General features: G+C 33.3%; 1 protein-coding gene across 1 annotated transcript in view; it reads right to left on the bottom strand.

Annotated features, from left to right (window-relative positions):
• The window catches only part of LOC132703760 (dorsal-ventral patterning protein Sog), a 98040-nt gene that overhangs the window by 27051 nt on the left and 49733 nt on the right, over positions 1-21256 (bottom strand). The window contains exon 3 of the mRNA XM_060673208.1: positions 10745-10877. Within this exon, the coding sequence (XP_060529191.1) occupies positions 10745-10877 (133 nt within the window). The remainder of the gene's footprint in view (positions 1-10744; positions 10878-21256) is intronic.

The raw sequence follows: 21256 nt of genomic DNA, 5'->3' as shown, positions 1-21256 counted from the left end.
GTTAGCAGTGCGTAATGATTTCTATCCAATTTACCTTAGGATTTCAGAATTTCAGCATTCGCAATCTTTTATTCAAGAAAATTGCTCCGTTTCGCATGGGCAAGCCATCGAGAGGATTTCACTTAATTTTATGGGGAACGACAGACACCAGAATTCACAATGAGGATCGCGGCGTCTTCGTGCCCCATTTTACGAAAGTATTTTGAAGGCACAATTTAATCGAAAGCCAATGCAGGTTCAAGATTTGTGTAATGTTATTTCCAAGGCTAAAACCAAATTTCATTCCAAATAAAGAAAAGGAAAAATTGGGAACAAGAGTGAAAAAAAGCGAAAAAATTCCAACGAATGATAAAGAAGAAAGATGTTCCATAAAATAGTCGGGAGAAGTGCTATGCTATGCAAGAAATGGATATCTGGTAGGGAGCTAGGAACATAGGAAAATTGAGTGAAGGTCGAATGCACGTGGATAAACTAAAATAGGTAGCAACAATAAGGAAATCGCTTACAAAGCAAAATACAAAGAATTGATGACGCAAAGTTTCCTAAAAAACTTTAGCAGAGAAAGTGTATAGGAAAGAAGCTGCTAGGTTTAAAAGTAGGTTTATTAATATAAAAAGTACGGGGTAGAAGAATAGTAAAGAAAATGTAGACGAGGCAGGTAAGGAAATATGAAAGCAATGAACGAGCATTCAGAAATGGGAACATGAGTGCAAAAATTGAATGCGGAAAAAATACTTAAGTATTGTTAATTTTTAATTTCTTATTTTGACAATTTCAGTCATGGGTTTGGCAGTCATTGGATATTTAGACACTGATTATGATGTTTTTTCAGTTCTGGTTAATTTTGGTCAGTTTTGGGTAGTACGTAGCAAAAGCTTCGACTTCGACTTCTCGTGAAGCGTGTTCAGTCACTCGTTTATCAAACACTCGCACTGCTGGTGACTATGAGTACTCGTGACTAAAGTGGCGTAATAAAATATACCAATAAATAATGTACTATAAAATCGTATACGCGTGGTCAATAAAACGACCGGAAACGTCAAACTTTCCGTCACGAAAACGACTCACCGTTCCCCCTATCAGTCAAACGTTTATCTCCGAAAGCAGAAGCTTAAACTCATTTAGTGTAAAATATAAAACGTCACGCGCGATTATCAGTCGACGCTAAGGTGATTAAACTTGGCTAAAGCAAATAAGTCTGTTAAACCGCTATTAATGAATAGCATTATAAAAAAATAAATACGAACGTTAAAAATAATTCCGCTGGCGCCTAATGCAATTCAAGACAAATCTATAAATACGGGGTGTCCATTTATAAAGTATCATATTTTAACAGTTCATAACTAGAAAACGTGAAGAGATATTGTCATATAGTTTTCACTGCAGTTCTCAGGTTAGCTCAGAGCTTTTACTTACGTCATTATTTTTAAAATTAATGCTCATTTGAAAAACTGACCTTTCTCCTTTATAAGAACGTATAATTCTTATTATAACTTTTTAGAATAGATAAAAAGAGAATCAATCAAAACAACTATCAATTTTATTAAATAATTAATGCACTAATGTGCTAACAATTACTTGCATATCTCTATCTAATTAGGTTAATAAATAATCTTAATAATGTAAAAGTAGTGTCAATTCAATGACTATATTTTTGATGAACTTTATCCCACATCAAAGGCGGTGAAAATATTCCTTTGAATGACATTTTACATGTAAATGAAATTTTGGGGATTTAAACATTTCAAATAGATAAAAGTGATTAATTTTAAAGTTTTCAAAGAATTGGAAAACCACGCGATTGCGAAAGAGATATAGATAACAAACGCGTGAAACATTGTATTCGTGACCGGATAATTTATTAGATATTATTGTTTGCTCTACATTTAATACGAAAAAGCGAAACGGTTAGTGGGGTATGGGACAACGGCGACCAAAACCAACTTCCTTTTTTACGACGTTTACTTTGCGCTTTTTTGAAGGCCTTTCTTCCAACGGAAGGAAATTACGAATATTGGATGATCTATGAAAAATTATACAACTCTATTTCTAAACAATGATGATCGATGTTTTAATGAGTCATTGAGAACATAGGGGGAAGATAAATCTTTTAGATAATGGTTCATTAATTTAGTTTAAAATATGGAATTTCAAATCAGCATTCTGAAAAAAAAATGATTTCTTGAACACTGGCAAATTATAGTCTATTTCAGCGAGATGTAGAGTAATAACCAAGTAAAGGGACTACAGAGGGGCAAAACAAATATAGCAAAATTGTTTTTTGGTGAGTTTTTTTTTTAAATAAATAAATATTGTTCATACGTTCAAATGAAAGTAAGTTTTTTTTATACCTGTATGTGCTTCTTGACGCTACAGGTGTGCCAAATAATTTCTTGTATTTGTGTTCTTCCTTGAGATAAGTTGTTATTCCGATCTTCGTTAAAATGATTTAACAGCATTTTCTCCGATTAAATAAGATTGAATTTGCACTTATAATCAAAGCGATGCCTTATCTTTATGTGATTTAAAAATATAGCTTTATACGAAGAAAAAATATTATTTTTTGTAAAGCCCATAAAACTTTCATATAAACCTTTTTTTTAAATAAATAAGTTGAGAGTGGTGGCGAATTATGAGAAAACATAATAAAAATATATGAAGTCTTTTCTATGCCTCGTGCCAGTATGGCAAGACTCAAAAGTCAAATATGAGCGATCATTAGTCTCTTCCCTTTTCATGGAACCACGTTAATACCTGCTAGGATGGTCAATGGATATATTTTTGTCTTGCCTTCTTCTGTTCTCTTCGGTGGGGCTTGATACTTCTCAAGCATTTTCGTAGCCAGCAAACAAGTAAACAGTGGAAGAGCCTCAGGCCTTTGTTTTTCCAGACAAAATCTCAATTTTATAAGTTGATCAATTACGCCTATGGTTGGAACTGGTGCGAATTTCCTATTTTATTATTCTCTGTTTATCTGAAATAGCCTAGCTTCTTAGCGTCCGGGTCCGAATCCGGATTTATTGCTGCCGGAAATTTAATAATTCGTTTTGGAAAAATGGCGGCTTACTTTTTGGGCGTTTAAGACGCGGTACAAACGAAACCCGTGAAAGTTTTGATTGAAACGTTTTCTGGTTCGAACGTCAGCGCGTTCGTCCAAAAGTGAAAGAAAGACACGAAGATTGCCAGACAAGTGTCTGTGTGGCAATTGTGGGCGTCTAGAAAAGCGGACACCCACCATACGCCATGTAGATGGCGCCAAGTTTTATTTCCTTTGTCTAGTAAACTCTTCGGATGAATAACACACCTACGAAATGCACCATACGCGGTATTTATCTATTCAAAAGGCCGACCGACTCTATACGTTTCGTGTAGGTACATCCCGATTTAGTTCCGAACGTTTAACAGCAAACGATACAGTGTGTTCACCATACACCTGCGCGAACTTCCCAGAAAGCAACAAATATTCAAAAAATATCCGATCAGCATTCTTCAAATGATGAGAATGCTCAGCGTCATATTCTAGAAATATTAGGTCAGAAAAGTAAAGACACTTCACTGAAACCTATGTGATAAAAAACTGCAAAAATATCCATGCTCTATTACAGCCAGCCTGGAGACATTCTACTAATATTGGGTAGAAAGATGAGAATAATTTTATTCTTACATATTTTATATATTTTATACAGAAAATGTTAAACAGATTCCTGGACTGTCAAGTCAAGGTATTACAAATATAATCAGAAAATATTCTTTTTGAATATTTCCGCTCATTTTTTCATTCCCCGCTGTCTGATTCTGGTATTAGTCATTTAGCTGCATTTATAAGTAAAAGAATATTCCAATAGTTCAAAATGATTGTTAGAGGAATTTCCTTGGAACAATTACTCTGGGCCTCTTTATCTCCAACAGCTATATGATAAAAACACCTAAAACATGAAAATGGCCTACCCTGAAGGGAAACAGCAGACTTTCAATTAGCAATCAAAAGTTTTTTTACCAGTTTATATTATATTTTTCATATTTTCTAAAACTATTGTTAATTTTTAAAATAATTTTTTTAATTATTTGGTAAAGTTGAATAAGTTGCTGTTTATAAAAACTTTTATCTCTATTTATTACTATCTCTGTTAGACATCAATATTTTGGGTTCCCCCGTATATCTATTATTAAAAAAACAGCCGGTATATCTTCTGTTTAGCGTCGTCCCTTATCGACTAACGTCTGAGGACTTCACGATTCAAAACAAGATCGAGTGTCGAGTTTAGAATTTCATTTATTCTGCGACAGAGAAATTGTAGTAAACATGGAGTAAATTTTCCGTATGTAGGTCGGCAGGCGCCACACATCACTTAATCTAGATGACCTTGGTTGCACGCTAAACTATGCATAAATATTCTATTTAATTGTCGGTCTCTCACGTAAAAGTCAATACACTGCGAAAATGCGTGCATGCAGATAATGTCACAATCCATTGACAATAAGAGAAAATGCCGTCGGACAACTATTATTACCGGGGGGCCTGTCTGACTGGGGCCGCGAAACTGCTGTTCTATGGTATTAAGACAAAATAACTGTAACATTAGGATATGTAGATAACAGCAATAAAGTTACGCTTGATATTGCGACCACGCTGGGAACCGGTGAGTAACGCAATTACAGAAGATCGATGTTTGCAACTTCTAAACAGCAATGGCGCATGTATTTTTCGATGATTATATACACGCAGTCAAGTGTTTGAAGTCGTGTTGAGTGGTTTATTCTACAAATATCGCGGCGTTCTGTCAATAGAACATTAGACTGTTGAAGTTTCAGTAATAATACGTATAAGACCACGGAATGAAATATTGAGTGATGTTTTGTAAAACAACGAAGCGTATACAGTACGGATGTTAAAATTACCCCACTTCTTATACAGCGTGTCTTCGGAAATTCGTACAAAATGGATTTTTTTTTAATAATTATTCTGTTTGTTGAGAAAATACATTTGCAGAATGATAATTATATAATAATAATAATAATAATAATAAACTGTCTTCATTAAAAATACTACAATATAAATTGTAATACAAGAGCGGCGACATTCGCAAATTGCGCTCTTCCATGGTCTACACTAACCAAGAAAACAGCACCAGCACCATAATTGCTACCAAAATACATGCCCGTATATACATCGTAAATACAAGAAATAGACACAAAATCATAAACTCATACGCTTTTGCTAGATACTGGCGGGCCTAATAAACAATATTAACAATTTTTTGAAGGACTTTATTGTGGGGAGGGACGTTATAGCATAATGTATTTCATTAAATTAATTAATAATTAATAAAAAATTAAATGTTTTAATCGCGGGTGTCTCGATCCCTCATTTTCTCTGCAAAGTTTGTCAAACAAGTACGACGGAATCTTATTGCAGTTTAGTAAACAATAACTTTATAATGTTCTTCAACTTGAGCTAACTGGGCACTACGAGGCATTAGGAAATAGGGTCACACTTTTATAGATTTTAACTAAACCAAATACAAGCCTTCTGAAGATATTCGATTCTCTCTTTATCTTGATTTGGTATTTGGCTGCCCAATAGACGACATTGCAATAAGTTTGACTCCTTTGCTGAGAAGATGTTTATGAATATAATGGGTGTTTTCTTTCGATTTATAGAACTTTAAATTGGCATTACTGTTCAAGATGGCGACCGATTTAACAGCTGTCAAGTGATTTATTCTCAGTTTGGTTTAGCAATTCATCATGAATAGACTCACGCCTGAACAACGCTTGCAAATAGTGCAATTTTATTTCGAAAATAATGGTTCTGTGCGGAATACGTATCGTGCACTGCGTCCATTTTATCCTCGACAAAATCGTCCATCAGAGCAGTTAATTCGATTAACCATGGAACGTTTTCGCACCACATTTACTCTTATTGATAACTCGCATCCCCAGAAACGCCGTACGGTGCGGACAGAAGAAGCTATTGCTGCTGTGGAGCGTAGCATTGAGGAAGACCCGAATGAGTCCATCCGCCATGGAGCACAGGAATTGGATCTGTGTCCATCCACTTTATGGAAGATTTTGCGGAAGGATCTTGGTTTACGTGCTTACAAAATCCAACTCGTGCAAGAATTGAAGCCAATCGATCATCAAGTAAGGCGTAGATTCGTCGAATGGGCCCAAAACGAGATTGCCGATGTTCCCGATTTTCATAAGCGAATTTTGTTTAGCGATGAAGCGCACTTCTGGCCACAAACGCTTGACCATTTGGAAGACAATAAGAAAACTGGATGTCCAGATTGGACTAGGTACATCCGCGCCAGCCGTGGCGGTCATATGCCAGAAATCATATTTAAAATTTAATGCCACAAGATTATCTTTCGGATAAATAAAATTCATGTCAATCGAATAATCCATCGTTGTTTTATTGCAACTTAAAGTTCTATACATCGAAAAAAAACACCCCTTACAAGTCCTCAGCTTATAGAAATATATTTGTAACACTGAGCCAACGTGTTTAGAAAACCGCAAGTCACCGTCAAACCATAATCCGAAATTTTTGCAACCGTCCGAATCGTTTCTTACAATTTCTTCCCTTTCATTTCCAAATAATAAGATCTGCGTATTGGTGGTATTCAATATTAAGAGGTCATGAGCCGCAGAAACCTCCGAAATTATTTTCAGATCCAAATTTATTTTGATAGTACCATTTAAAGATACGCTAGCAATAAAAGATAAAGGATTTTCTTACCGCATAGGAATTGACGAAGTTGTTTAGCTGCAATTTTTTTTGCGAATTTTTCACGAATGTAAGTAATATATGGTAATTATCTTCCATCAAGGCCATATGCTATGGCACTATAAAATTTAAAATGGCTAATATATATTAACTCAAAATTTTTGGAAGGAACTGATATTTAAAATCGGATAAACGGTGTTCCATTCAATAAGCTAGTAAAACTGAGCGGAGGCTCCCATAGTATAAAGTTCATTCCAAAACGCAAGGATTTAATATTACATTTTCTTTCTGAAGCAAGATTAGAGAAAGTGGGACCACCTATACATTTCGACGACAGTATTAAATCAAACAACATTCCGAGACTAAACTATTTTCTATTCCCGTTAATAATAACAAGATTTCATTACATTACAGTTGAGGTGAAATAGAACTGATTTGGGAGTCAGGCTGCAATATCATTAGAGAATAAACTTAAATGATACAGGTTGTTCGAACCAACCCTACCCCGGCTTTTATATGCGGCGAAAATGGTCAATAAACGACCGCGACATTCGTCGAAACCCATATCCCATGAAAATTTATCTAAAATCAGGAGACGGCCGCGACGAGCCCGGTCCGTAAAATTGTGTTCCTTTTCGGTTCCGAGAACCGTGGTGAATTTTAGAAATATTTGGAACCAAATGCCGATCTCTGATATAACGTTACGGCCAATATATTTAACATTGTGTCGGGCGGCAAAGGTAGTCGAATTTTTATATCTTTCACGCCGCTCGCGATGCCGAATTGAAGAATATGTTAACCAAAGAAGAATTGTTAACTATTGGGTTGTTTCGGGTTTTCCTTTTTGTAGAATGGGAGAATGGAAAATGGGATTCGTGTTTTCCTACCGATTCCGTGAGTTTGTGCGATTTTTATCAACACAACAGTGATTGAAAATTAAAGGTTTCGGAAGCATATTAATCGCCTCACAACAAGTGTAAAGTCCCTTGGAGGACCGGAAGTAGCCCAATATTAGAATAGAATAGAATGTTGTGTTTTTTATTAAACCCTGCACGTGTTATATTGAATTCTTATGATTAGACTTGTCGAATTGATTAGGAGAAAACCATCAACTATTGATTCAAGCTAATATAAACAGACTTTGCACCCAAGTGAGGCTCAGTACATAAAATTGAAACCATTTTTCAAATTTCCTATATGCTGGACTGCCTCAAAACAAGATTTGTTCTTGATAGAAAAAACAACAATCGCTGATATTTGTTTATAACAAATTAAAGAATTTACAATATAGAGACTATGATCCCGTTAACTAACGAGATTAAATGTAGTAATGTAAATGTAATGTAAAGTAATGTAAATGTGAGAAATCTAAATAATAATAAAATTTCTAGTGACAATCTAAGCAATGTCACCATTTAGTGGTTTTAGACGAGATCACAGTAGACATTAAATACTGCTTTATAGAATTATGTAGGTGATTTTTTTATAATTACGGGTTAGGGTGTGAAGGTACCCTACATGATTTACTCTTGTTTCTTTTATAAAATGTTTGTAAAGAAGATGAAATAAATAAAATTTTGAAAAGTAGCTTACATTGGCCATACAAGTGTTACATAAATGTAGGCACTAAACAATGTGCAACAAAATGTCTGATTTTCAAGATATGGTGGCAACATTTCTCTTTCAAATTGTAATTTCATCAGTATTTCAAACGAAAATTTGCCAGCGTTATTTATTTAAGTAAACCATATTTATTAAATCCATTAGCGACAAGTCTATGACTATAATATGATACCTGCCCATACTTTTTTGATGGTTCAAAAGTTACAACTCATTGAAAAAATTGATTTTGTGCCTAAAAACTTCTGAAACATGAAAACGCAATACATAAATAAACAAAGTTTACGATGAACGATGAATATTATTTTAAATCGCGTTCTCAAATATGCGCTTTCGGTTTTCTTGATCTGTAATAAACATTAGCAATTTTAACCTATTACGTATTTGTTCCTTGCAATAGAGAAGCCACTTAAAATTACGAAACCATCTTTCTGACGTTATAAAACACTGAAGACACTAAATCCGTATCAGAAATTCCGATTTTTGTTGCATCATAACTTATAGTTTCGCCATAATTTATAGTTTTATACAGAAATACACTTCAAACGACTTACCGTATTTATTCTGCGGTTTAACGAGTTTTGCAGAAATTCCGTATTTTTTTCCTCTCTTTTGTCTAGCGAGAATTATGTAAAAGATATTTCATTTACAACTGTCTTGAATTATTAACGGTGATTAATTCCAATCACTCAAATTTATGATGTATAAAAAAGAATTAAACTCCATTAATGAGTTCTAAGGACCTACAGAGTGATTCATTTTAGTTGCAATTGGGAAGTATCTCGGTTATTAGATACCAACTTGGGAAAAAAGATGTTTCAAACAAAATTACCACACGTTTCTAAGTTCTTAGATTGCAAAAAGGGGATTTTTAATCAATTTTTTAAGTAGAATCAAATTTCGAAATATTAATTGTTTTTTTTTTATAAAAATACGTCTTAAAAAACAACCCCGAAGTTTCCGATAGTTTTTCAAAAAGCCTTTCAAACTATCAAAATTGCATTTTTTAAATGGTATGTGTATTATGTGCAAGGTAAATAATTTGGATTTTTTGGAAATATATCGTAATTTTCATTTTTGAAATACATAAGTATTTAAGGTAAGTAAGCGAAATCTACTGTAAAAAATAGAACGTATTTAATATCTCAATTATAAAAAACTTGTTATACGCGGAGGCTAAAAATGTATCCTAATCTAATAACACCTTTAACCAATAAACCTCTTATTGCATATGCTTGTCTTTGATATTTAGAAATGGCAGATCTTTTATTGAGGTAGACAATTTGGTCTTGTTTTGCTGCAAAATCTGTTTACTGGATGGTCTGTCATTTTAGATATTTTGTCATTGAATTGATCACTTTCTATGATACTTTATCAAGACAAATAAAATATATTAATATAATCTTTAAAAAATGCATATTACCCTCAGATCTTTTATTGAGGTAGAGAATTTGGTCTCGTTTTGCTGCAAAATCTGTTTACTGGATTGTCTGTCATTTTAAATATTTTGTCATTGAATTGATCGCTTTCTATGATACTTTATCACGACAAATAAAATATATTAATATAGTGATTCTAGTATCATTTAAAACCAAGTTTGAAATGAAGGATAATAATATTTAAATAAATCAAATAATAAGTTTAGAGAATTAATTGGCTGAAAACTTATTGGACTATGAACATTTGCAGGTTATAGTGTGATTTCCATTAAAATACTCTTAATTCGTTGTTTCATATCCAATACTAATATTTACAAAGCAGTAACTGAGTAAGATAACTATCACAAACTAATCGCAAACCCGGAAATGTTCACAGTTGGTCAAAAACAATTGAATACTAACAAGTATTCGTTGTTAGCTACAATATGTTTAAATAAAATTAAAACTTAAAAAATATCATCACATCAATACGCCGCCTATTCGAAAAGAGGCAAAAACATAATTTGTGTGGTGATGTATTTTGCAAGAGAGATTATTTAAATAGGGCCAAGTCAAAGCCAAAATAAACGAGTTCTAGAGCGTGGATAGGGCCCTATCTGAGGCAAAATCTTGTGACTGCCTGACAATATGACGCACCATTTTTGAGTCAATTGTTATACCTAAGCCAAACATTAAAGGATTTATGATTTCAATATAGTGTCATATTTTTGTAGCTTTAGAAATAAGCTTTCTTTCTGAAGGTAGGATACAAATCTGTGAAGATGCCGATGAATATATTTTTTATTTTGTTAATATAAATAAAGCACATTAAGGGGCATTTTCATACACCTCATATCGATTCGGAAGCGCCGCAGAGGCTTTTCATTTTCTCCTTCGAGGTAAACGAATTTAAAAATTCAGGCGCGCTCGAATTCATGGCGGATCACGGACAATGAAAAATGCAAAAAGCACTTACTCTGGCTATCCCCTGGGCACGTCTTACAGCACTGTCCTGGGAGAACAACGGGCTCATCGCAAGTGGGTTCCGGGCATTCCTTTTTAATGTTGTGGCATTGAACCCGCGCCACTATCCGTCTTTTCTTCTGAAACTGAAAAAACATTCCCTTTAAACCACTTTCCTCGACAAATCGCAACACGGAAAAGCACCAAGGTAGTTTTATGAGGGGTCGATTTTGACCCTCGGGTCTTATTTACGGACTACCGGTAAGATTTATCGGGCAATTTGGAGCGACGGATACCGTCGGGGTGTGGATATAAATCCCTCAGGCCAAAGCGTCGACACCAAATGTTAATCGGCGACATCCGTTTGCTAATAATCCGAAGACGAAAGAGCATTGGCCCAATTTGGATTTTTATTAATATGCCATTTCATCAGTTAAAAGCTGTTTCAATTAAGGTCAGCTTGCGAATAAATATATTTTGTCGAGATAAACGTTTGTGCAGATGCAGCTGAAACGTACTCTGAGGGCAGTCTCTGTGAAAATATTAATTTGATGATTCCTCGACAGAGAAAATTCAGTTCAAGCATCCCTGCATTTTTGGTTATTTTTATGCATTAGAAAATAAAGGAAATAAAATTTAAAATTTTGCATTACATTAAGTTGACAACACACAACTATTATTATTAAAGGAAAATAAAAAAAAGTGATAATGAAATGATTTTGTGCTATCATAATTCTTGACAATGAAAATTCGAAATTTAAAAATAACCCATTTCGCAGAGCAGTCTAGCAAGAATAAGGGCTAAAGAAATAAAAATGATAATCATAGTACTAGTGTCTTTAGAGATAAACATAATAAATAAAGGAAAAATTAAACGAATAAAAATCAAAAATTTGCGAAAATCAGATGATAAACTCGCAGCAGTAATTCGTAAAGACAGTTCTGTTAAGTCCCGCTTTAGTATGTGTAAGGTATGGTGGCTGGGTTCAGAACCCAAACAATTCTATTGATGTCGACAAATCACGTGGGATACATTCATCCACATGGAATTTATATGTCCTAAAGCAACTTTCTTTCGGACCTTGAAGATCCGTACTATTTATAATAGTAATAATATTTATTTATAGAAAATAATGTTTACAATTCATGAACAATTTCAATACACATTGTACAAATAAAATATGTATGCATGCATACTTATAAGTGATTCTGCTATAACTCTAACTTTTTTAGTTAAAATTTCTAAGATTTTGAAACTAGATTTTGTAAAAATTTTATATGTATATTATTCATCTATTTTACTGTAAAAACAAAATGCTGAAAATATTTTACTGCAACTCCAAAGGGCCAAGAACGAGAAACAAATTTAAAATTTTCTCTCCCGCGGTACTGTAAATTTGAGATTTAAATTCATATAAACTCTTTGCACTATTTCGTCAACACGAATCACAGTTAAAACAGAATCACCCATTTATGTGTACGACTTTAGACAAATTCTACAAACTTCTCGATCAAATTTAAGCAAACACATAATTATAATTATAACAACCCCACAGGTTTGTATCGTGATTAAAAGTTTCGCTATAATTTTCTCCTTAAAGAGCTGGAAAGCTGTATCTCGTACACCAAACGTGCTTTTTAATGGGAATTGTCTAAACGAACTATAAAACAATTTTGCGAAAATTCCTGCTTGATATGTAACATAATTCATACTATATAAACTACATAACTATTGAGCAACTTCCGTTCAGTTTTCGTCAAACGTATAAAAATTATTATATAAAAGTTTGTATCTCGTCTTAAAATGAACTCATATTCATAATTGGTTTGGTTAAAGTGATAAATTTCAAAACATAAAGGCTAACATAAATCTTAATTTGCATGCTTATTAAATTTGTAAATTGCCAGATACAGAGAAAACAGTAATGGAAAGCTAACTAGCAATCAAACTCGAGAAATATGACTCGATGTTTTTCATAGTTTGCTGTTATTTTCTGACCAATAAATATTTTAACTTATTTTAAGAAGTCATCTTCAGATAAAAGTTATTTTATACAAATGTTTTTTTTTTATATTTTAAAAACATGAGAATGATTTTCTTTTTTTTCGGTTACAAAATCGTTTTCGTGATCCTCACACCTCGATAAATCTAAATTGACTGGAATGATATTTATCCGGATTGCTGAAGTTGCACTGTAGTATCTGAGGTGGTTATGACAATATTAATTAATTTACATTAAAAATAATATCGTTCTTAAAACGATAAAACTAATTATCCGAAGGAAAAAGGGTACCGACACGTTTCCGGGGGGCGGTATGCGTCCGGATTACTGAGGTTGCACTGTAGTGTCTGCGACGGTTATGACGTTATTAATTAATTTCCATTAAAAAAAATCACTATTAATGTGGAAAAACTAATTTTCCGTAGTAAAAAGGGGACCGATACGTTTCTGGAGCGTCGAAAAAATTAAAATCCGTTGAAAAACACTTTCGACACCCAACTGTATCAAGATAAATAACGCCTAGCGGCCGATTAAAAAGAGAGACGCCCGATCGACGTACGCGATCGGCCAGATGTTAACCCCATATTCAAAATATCGTTGCGTAGTAAAATGTAGAAATTCGTTGGGGGCGTATTAAAGGTAGAGGTCACCGGGGTCTTTGACCGACAATTTCATAGGATGCTGCGGCTGTGATCTACCGGCATCTGTTTTAGTTGTTCTGCTGCCCACGTAACCCATTTCGCGAAGTTTATGCAAGACACTTTTGTCACGGGTAGTCATTAACTCGAACCGAAATATGATAAACATCTGATAGCTCGGGGACGCTTTGCTTTCCGTTTCGCCGCTTTTGGAGCCTTTTGCTTTTTTTGCAACTTGACGCTTATTACGAGCTTTCAGGTTTAAAATTATTGTGGGAACGTCATCATCGATTTCTTGTCGTTGCCGTAACGCGTAACGCGTAATGTTGGTTTTGTTACGGTTTAACCAATCGGTTTGTTCAATTAATTCGATGCCTTCTTTTATTCACTTGTGTCTTGTCTTGTGTTTCTGTTCAAGCAATCTTTTTTTTTAGTGGTAGATTTTCCTATATAACGTGTATTTTTTGTTCCTACCTGTTGCCATAAATTTATCTGCAAAATTAAAGTATTAAAGTTTTTTAATTATTTAAATTTATAAAAGAGACCACATCAGTCATTCATAACATTGCGATTGTTGTGACGTCAATGCAAGGGACGAGTGGGGTGAGGAATGCCGCTTAAATATGAATGGTTGCTATGGAAACCACATGAAGCGAGAGATAATAATTCAAGAGAGAAGCAATGAATTATTAACGTGTAAGATTACGTTAAACATTATAATGGTCATAATTGCATTATAAATAGTTCAATTAACCAAACTTGACACACTTTTAGAGCTAATGCAAACCATATCCGATGCCTTTGAGCATTCTTTGAAAATGTACAACAGGTAATACTATAGGCAAATACACAAAACACGGAACGGAAAACCGTCTATGAAACACATCTTCGATTCCTTTACATACGCATGAAATGATTCTTCGTGATTCAAACCTTCAAGTAGTTTGCAAACTTTACAGAATTCCGGCATTTTTTGCTATCACCTTTTCACTTTAAAATGTCAGTTTTCATACAAAAAGTAAGCAAAAGCAAACGATCTTATATTAAAAAACAAAATTATTAGAAACCATAACCCTATTGTTGAATAAATGTTATTTTATCTGTAATGTATAACGAAATATTAGCAAACCAATATTGAATTAAATTCACGTTATAAAGGTAACTATGTCATGTCCCCTGATTACATACTTATGAAAACACCCAATTATTTGGGTACATCCCTATTTTATAAAAGAATGAAAATTACTATTAACTTAATAACTTGCTAAATGACTCAAATATGAAGAACACCTCTTCCGCATACCATTTTGAAAAACTGTTATCATGTCGACGTTGCTTTGTTAATTTGACAATGCTGAATTATCCTGAGCCAAGAAGTCACTATATAGAACATTAGCTTCTGATAACCAACTATAAAGAACCCACAACCGCCAAAATTATAATTTTTGTTGAAATTACACACAGCACATGGCAATAACGAACTTCTATTTATCTATCAGTATAGATTATAGATTTTGTAAAAAACTAAAGAGATTTTGGCCAGTCTTTTTGATGACAAATATTTTATATAAGTCCATATAGACGTACATATATAGTGCCGTGCAATTTTGCAAGCCTTTGGTACTTTTTTATGAAACGAAAGATGACGTTAACAAAATTTTGAAATGGTTTCGCCTTTTTGGTAAGTTTTGGTTAGTTTAATTAATAAAATAATTAATGAAACAATTATTAAGCCATTTTCTCTAACATTACTTACGCACGCTGTCTTAAAGTTTGCGACTGCAACTTCTTGTTATTCTGAAAGCTTTGGAAATGATTAAAACTGTGTGCAAGTTGTGCGTTAGCGAAAACGGTCGACATTTTGAACAGTTTTTTTAGCTTTATTTTAGCTTTTATTTTATTTTAAAAAATTGTATTAATATCTAGGTTCTCGTTTTGGTTTTTCTTTTTTTATAATATATAGGTCATAGAGCTATGTGAAAATATTAATATTAAACTAAGTTGGCTTTATGCTAATTATAAAAGTTATTGAGTAAGTAAATAAGATATTTAATAAATCAATTTTCTAAGGCCTACCGCAAATACCCTCATGAAAATAAAAAAAAACATTTTTGTGAGGTCATTTATTAAAATAACTCAATACTGTTGTACATACCAGGCGGAAGAAAATGACCTATAAGATATAGGGTGTTCATTAAAAAAAAAACTTTATTTATTTGAAAAAGACCAAACCATTGAAGTCTAATTAAAAATCTATATCGGGTGCGCTTTTCACCTTTCCGACATTTCATAGGATACCTGAAATACGAGGGGTGCCCCAAAACTTAAAGTTTCGAAAATCACCCTGAATCTTAAAACCTAAGCTCGTCATGAAAATTTTGTTAACGTCATCTTTGGTTTCACAAAAAAGTACTAAAAGTTTGCGAAAAAGCAAGGTTCATCAACAAAGGCGGTCACGACCAAAATGGTGTAAATACCATTGTTTCGTTTCCTTGACTTGTTTAATAAAAAGTATGGTGTCCTAGCAACTGTAAATTTTGTTGCTCAAAATATGGTCCAACCGCTATAAATTTAAAGTTAATATAAGATTATTCTTGATTACCCATTAGCTCCTTTTTATTCGACCACCGAAGTAACCAATATAATAGACAACCATCTAGTTTAAAAGTTAACCCTTTCATTAAACATGTTTTAAGAGACCATAACTTATTTGAATCAAAATTAATTCAAGAGACAACTTTTCTTTGCATTGTTTAGTCCGATAAAAGTTTTAAATTTATAGTGGGAGACAGATAAGCCCGTCGTCTTCTTGCAACAAATAAAGTATCCTCAACAACTGCCTCCTATGAGGGTGTCGATTGGAAAAAAAATACTTTCGGATAACCAGTGTGTTGAAGAAATTCATTTCCGATTAACCGCCGTCTAATTGCATTGTAATGGCTGCCGAGTCCGTATTTGTCGATTTTATGTGAATATAGTGTGTTGAATAATTTATTATCCCGTTTTAAAATTCTACGTTTGCCTGCACAACGGCGAGGAATGCGCGTTATTACGATGCTTGCGATACGTCGCGAACTTACCTATCTTATTTTTTTTTCATAAATAGTTATTATTTGAAAGCGTAAAATAGATACAAGAAATTACACGCCATAGAAACCGGTCCTGTGCGGTTCAGTTGTACTCATTGATTTCAGACATATTCCTTTGATAACTGCAACAAAATCGACCTGATATCCGCAACTATAGAAGACATAGGCACGAGTCCGAATGCTGAGGTCCTCTTTGGTTTGATTCAGTCATTGTAGGTATCGGATTGGCATCAAGGGCGGAGGGAAGTTCAAAAGCGGCGATGTGATGAGTAGGGAGATATAAATCCGACATGGTATTCCACAATGATCGACTTTGATGATATTATCATCCACTTATTTAATATTCATGTGAACAAAGTTAATATAATACAGCACAGGACTAAAGAAATCGTTTGTGAGACCTCTTCCGATGTGAAATTATAACTTATCTTATAAACTAAGGAAAAAAACATAAATATGGCAACATTGCCTATGTCACCATTGGATCGTCTAGTCACATTAGAAACCCCCATACACTAAATTTCATAAATAGCGTTGTGCGACTTTTAACTAAACCTGTACGTGCGATATTCGAAGACGTCGTCGAAAAGCTTACGACATTACTATTTTATAAGCAGTCGTTAGTAAAATCACCCCAAAACTGTTAGCAAACTTCTCCTTTTCTTCAGAAGTAATAAAAAGGAAATCCTATCAGCATATGTGAGAAAAAATGCTCAAACGTAGAGTTGGTTGCATATTCTCGTTCCGTCTACTCACTATTTTACAGGGTCCAAATAATAGGTACATATTTGAATCTGGAAAAATAAATTTTGGAGGTCATAGTATAGAAAAGCATAGCACGTGACCTGACCTCGCGGGTTGTTTATAGTTTACCACGCATGGCAACTTTTTTTTTTAATTTGTCCACAAGCAATTCTGCTCACATTGCATCTTTCAAATAGTCTAGTCGTGTGCCGCAACGAGATGTATTCGTATGACTTCACCAAAAAAGCACATGACACCTTAAAAAAAAAAACACTCAACAAGTGTCAAACCTACCACTTATCGAAGTACAAAGTCATAATTTAGATTATCATCAAAATAAAGATAGAAAATTTACCGTACCCAATTCTGCCCAATTCGAACCGAATAGGAACTAAAACCTAAAATATTGTAACCGAAACTAAATATTCAGTAGAGTACATTAATATTAGTTGGTCATATATAACATGATTGGGTCAAGAAAATATGTTATGACAAACAAATACAAAAGATAAGAAGCAGAAGAAGAAGTAAAATATTGACAACGAGTATATAAGAAAAAAGTATTATTTTATTTGTTTAAAATGTGTTTCTTTTATTAAAGAAAGAATACAGTACCAATTAGATTTAAGTTACTTTGGAGTTCCGAGCACTTCGTAATACCGTTTATTTTGCTGTAAAGTTGATATCGTCCGCCTAAAACAAACCCTCGTCTTTCGCACTGCTTGCAACGTTACTAGTAAATAGGTCGAAAAATAAAACACGCAAGATTGAGTCTTGGGGAACTCGATCTGCGGTCATACCGCCTGTAAAAAATTGCCCAAAGTTTTCAAGCAATTTGATAATTTACTCAGCAGAGTGCTATGGCCCAGACTGTCGAAAACATTGGACACCAACCTATAATTGGAAACAGTTGAACTACATTTCTTAAGTCCAGCTGAAAAAACAATGAGAAGTTCTGAAAGGTAAAGAGACCTTAACTTTTCCTTCCTATTTTCTTTGACATAACCAGCAAGAAATCGATCGAAAAATACTCCAACAAATTACTACTAAACACTTAAAAAAATCATTTAAATTCATAAGTATTCACTACACCAGGTGAAGGTTGAACATTGCTACTATAAATGGACCAGGGAAAAGAAAAATTTTTCCTCTCCCGTGGATGCCTTCAAATACAGTTTTCGTCATACAAAAAACGCCAGTGGCTTCGAAAAGGTGGCCGTCAATTGATGCACGTATTTGAAAGCGATGGTGAAACAATATGTTATGACTTGTTGGCAATTGTAAATATAAATACATCAATTTTGCATTATTTGTTGAATTGATACGTCTATTCACGACTGTTCATTTACATCATCGTTTGTTCTCTTTGTTATTAACCGGACGGGCCTCCAGCCATTAAATCACCGTAACCGCCTCGACTGCAGAAACGTGATCGAAATGAAATCAATTTCAGTGATCTATACCGAAGAGTGAATGATAATCGAATCAAATGACATCATTTACTTAAATAGAAAAAAGAGGCTTGACTTAGGAGTGATTTTAATTCCATTTTTCCCACGTAGAGGCAACGGATTCTTTTCTAGTATTGCGGAACAAAATCTTATGGCCGGTTTTTCGATCTCAGTTAAATTTCAGATTTCCTGCTGCTTGAATTAAAAATCGTTTCATTAAAAGTTAACTGTAATCGTTGATTATTGATAATTGCCGATTAAGTCACCGCTACAAAAAAGCAGAAATTGACTGCAATTCTTAACCTTAATATGTACAGACCGTGAAGATCAGTTTGACGATTTTTTTTTTTGTATATAACAAAAGCAGTTTTTGACGACATTGGCGCAAATATGCGAGAAAGAATGAAAATGAAAGGCGGGTTTCATTTTACAAGACTAGAAAAAACTAACCTATCACTGATAGCGACTGGTAACCCTTTTTAGTATTTTGGAATATATTGTTTGTATACTTTGCAAATCATTTCGTGAAAAACTGTTATATCGATATTTAAAAAATAGATATTGAACATCCAGAATGAATTTCTAGCAACGCTTCGTTTTTGAAATAGAGGGTGTTAAAATTTTAAAGTTTTTGTCATATCTATTTCGCTCTAAATATTAATTTCAATTTAATACACATCTTGCACGAATTAGAACATTCTATATAAAGATTTTTTTAAATTAAATTTTAATATTTTGAGTGAATTTGATCTTCTGAAACAATTTTCATGCATAGTCAAATTGCTAAAACTTCAATTAAGCTCATTTCCGTGGCAAAATTCAAATTAACGAAAATTGGTTGGGTGAATTTTATTTCATTAATTAACATAATTGAAAGAAAATAATGAAAAATTTTATTTTTCCACGTGAAAATTGAATGAATGGGAATTGCAGAAATGATTTTTCATTGCAGAAAACTTTCGTCTTAAATCAGTTCGCAGTTATACCACAAAATGCTTGTTGGTGATACTCGAAAGATATCAATGAAATGTAGGATAAAAATATTTTTCTTTCTTAAAACTTTAGATACTATACTGCAATTGGAAACAACCTGTATATTGCGAGAAACTTATTATTATCAATAGCAAACTGTCATTCATAAAAATTGCATCGTCTCAGCTTTCAACTGGGTCTTCAGATGCTGCTTCTTGCAAGAAACAATTTTTGCTCTATAGCAACATAAACAACGTATGTGCTACGATCGTGCAAATAATGTTCGCACAATTTCATCTATTTGTTTTGATCTGACAATGACAAGTGAAAAAAATAATTTCACATCTCATTTAATTATTTCGAGTAGTTTTCATAATTTTTTTGTAAGGTTATTTAATGTTTAGTTGTTATTGGTGTAACAGGTGCTTGTTGCAAATTTCATATTTTTAACCCAACTCGTTCAACATATTTAAACTAACTTTATTAGTGAGAGCTGCCAATACATAATGCATACTAATTATTAGTTGTCATGTGTGCATCAGAATGCAATAATAATAAAAGTTCTGGATTTGAGAATACTTACAGGGTTTGCAAAAGAAGTATGTAATTGTTTAGCGCCTAATTTCGAACACCCTGTATACACAAAAACAATAAAAAAAATGTGGGCTTAAGCCACTTTTTTAACATTTTGTCAAATATGAGGATCATATTTTCAAAAACTAAAAAATATGCATTTTCAAAATTAAGCTGCAGTTATGCAAGTTATGTTTAAAATTTCAGCCCGAACCTCCAAATATAATAATATACGAGGTGTTCCATTTGTAATAATCATATTAATATTATTATTTTATAAAAGAAGTACACTTACCTTAACCCCAAACGCTAAAGGGCGTTTCTAAATTATATATTAATAAACGTTTAATGAACGGGTTGGCTAAAAACCCTGTATAATTACAAAAGCGACCATTAAATCTCGAGGACCAATGGGTTACAAACCAAGAACGAATTAGATAATTAGAACCAATAACCATATTAGTTGAAACAAAACACTGTTCAAACAACTCGTAAAATCTTATGTTTAAATGCTATTAAAAAGCCAATCGAGTCAAGTTTGCGGCATTTAATTTCGACCTATAAAAGGAAGTTGAACTGAACTTGAAACATATGGTCATGTCGAATAAACTTATTCATATCGACATCCTTTTGGCAATGTGAACCTGCACGTGAATAATTTTTGAAACCAACATATTGTAACACAGAAATACATTGTAGTGTCCGTGTGTACACCTCCGTCTATTTTTTGTTAATGGCGGTGGTCCGGAGATAAGGTAATCGCAGTTTTCAAATCAATACTCTACAATGGCCAGTTAAATATTATTGGGATTTGATAAAAAATGCCGAGAATGCGATTTTTTAAATTCTTGGTCATTCTAAAATAAATTACACAAAGGTATTCTTTGAGGACAATAATATACGGTAGCCGCTATAAGCTCAGCGGCTAAATTATTTAAAAATTTTGAATCCTGCTTTATGAATGGCGGACATAAAACCCATCTCTCAGAAACGTTGTTAATAGAGAAATCACGCAATTCTGAAATGAAAATCTATAAATGCTACAGGGGCGGTGA

Source organism: Cylas formicarius, unplaced genomic scaffold, assembly GCF_029955315.1.
Source record: "Cylas formicarius isolate icCylForm1 unplaced genomic scaffold, icCylForm1.1 PGA_scaffold_6__28_contigs__length_40554024, whole genome shotgun sequence".
NCBI classification, from domain to species: domain Eukaryota; kingdom Metazoa; phylum Arthropoda; class Insecta; order Coleoptera; family Brentidae; genus Cylas; species Cylas formicarius.
This window is presented reverse-complemented; position numbering and strand designations above follow the sequence as displayed.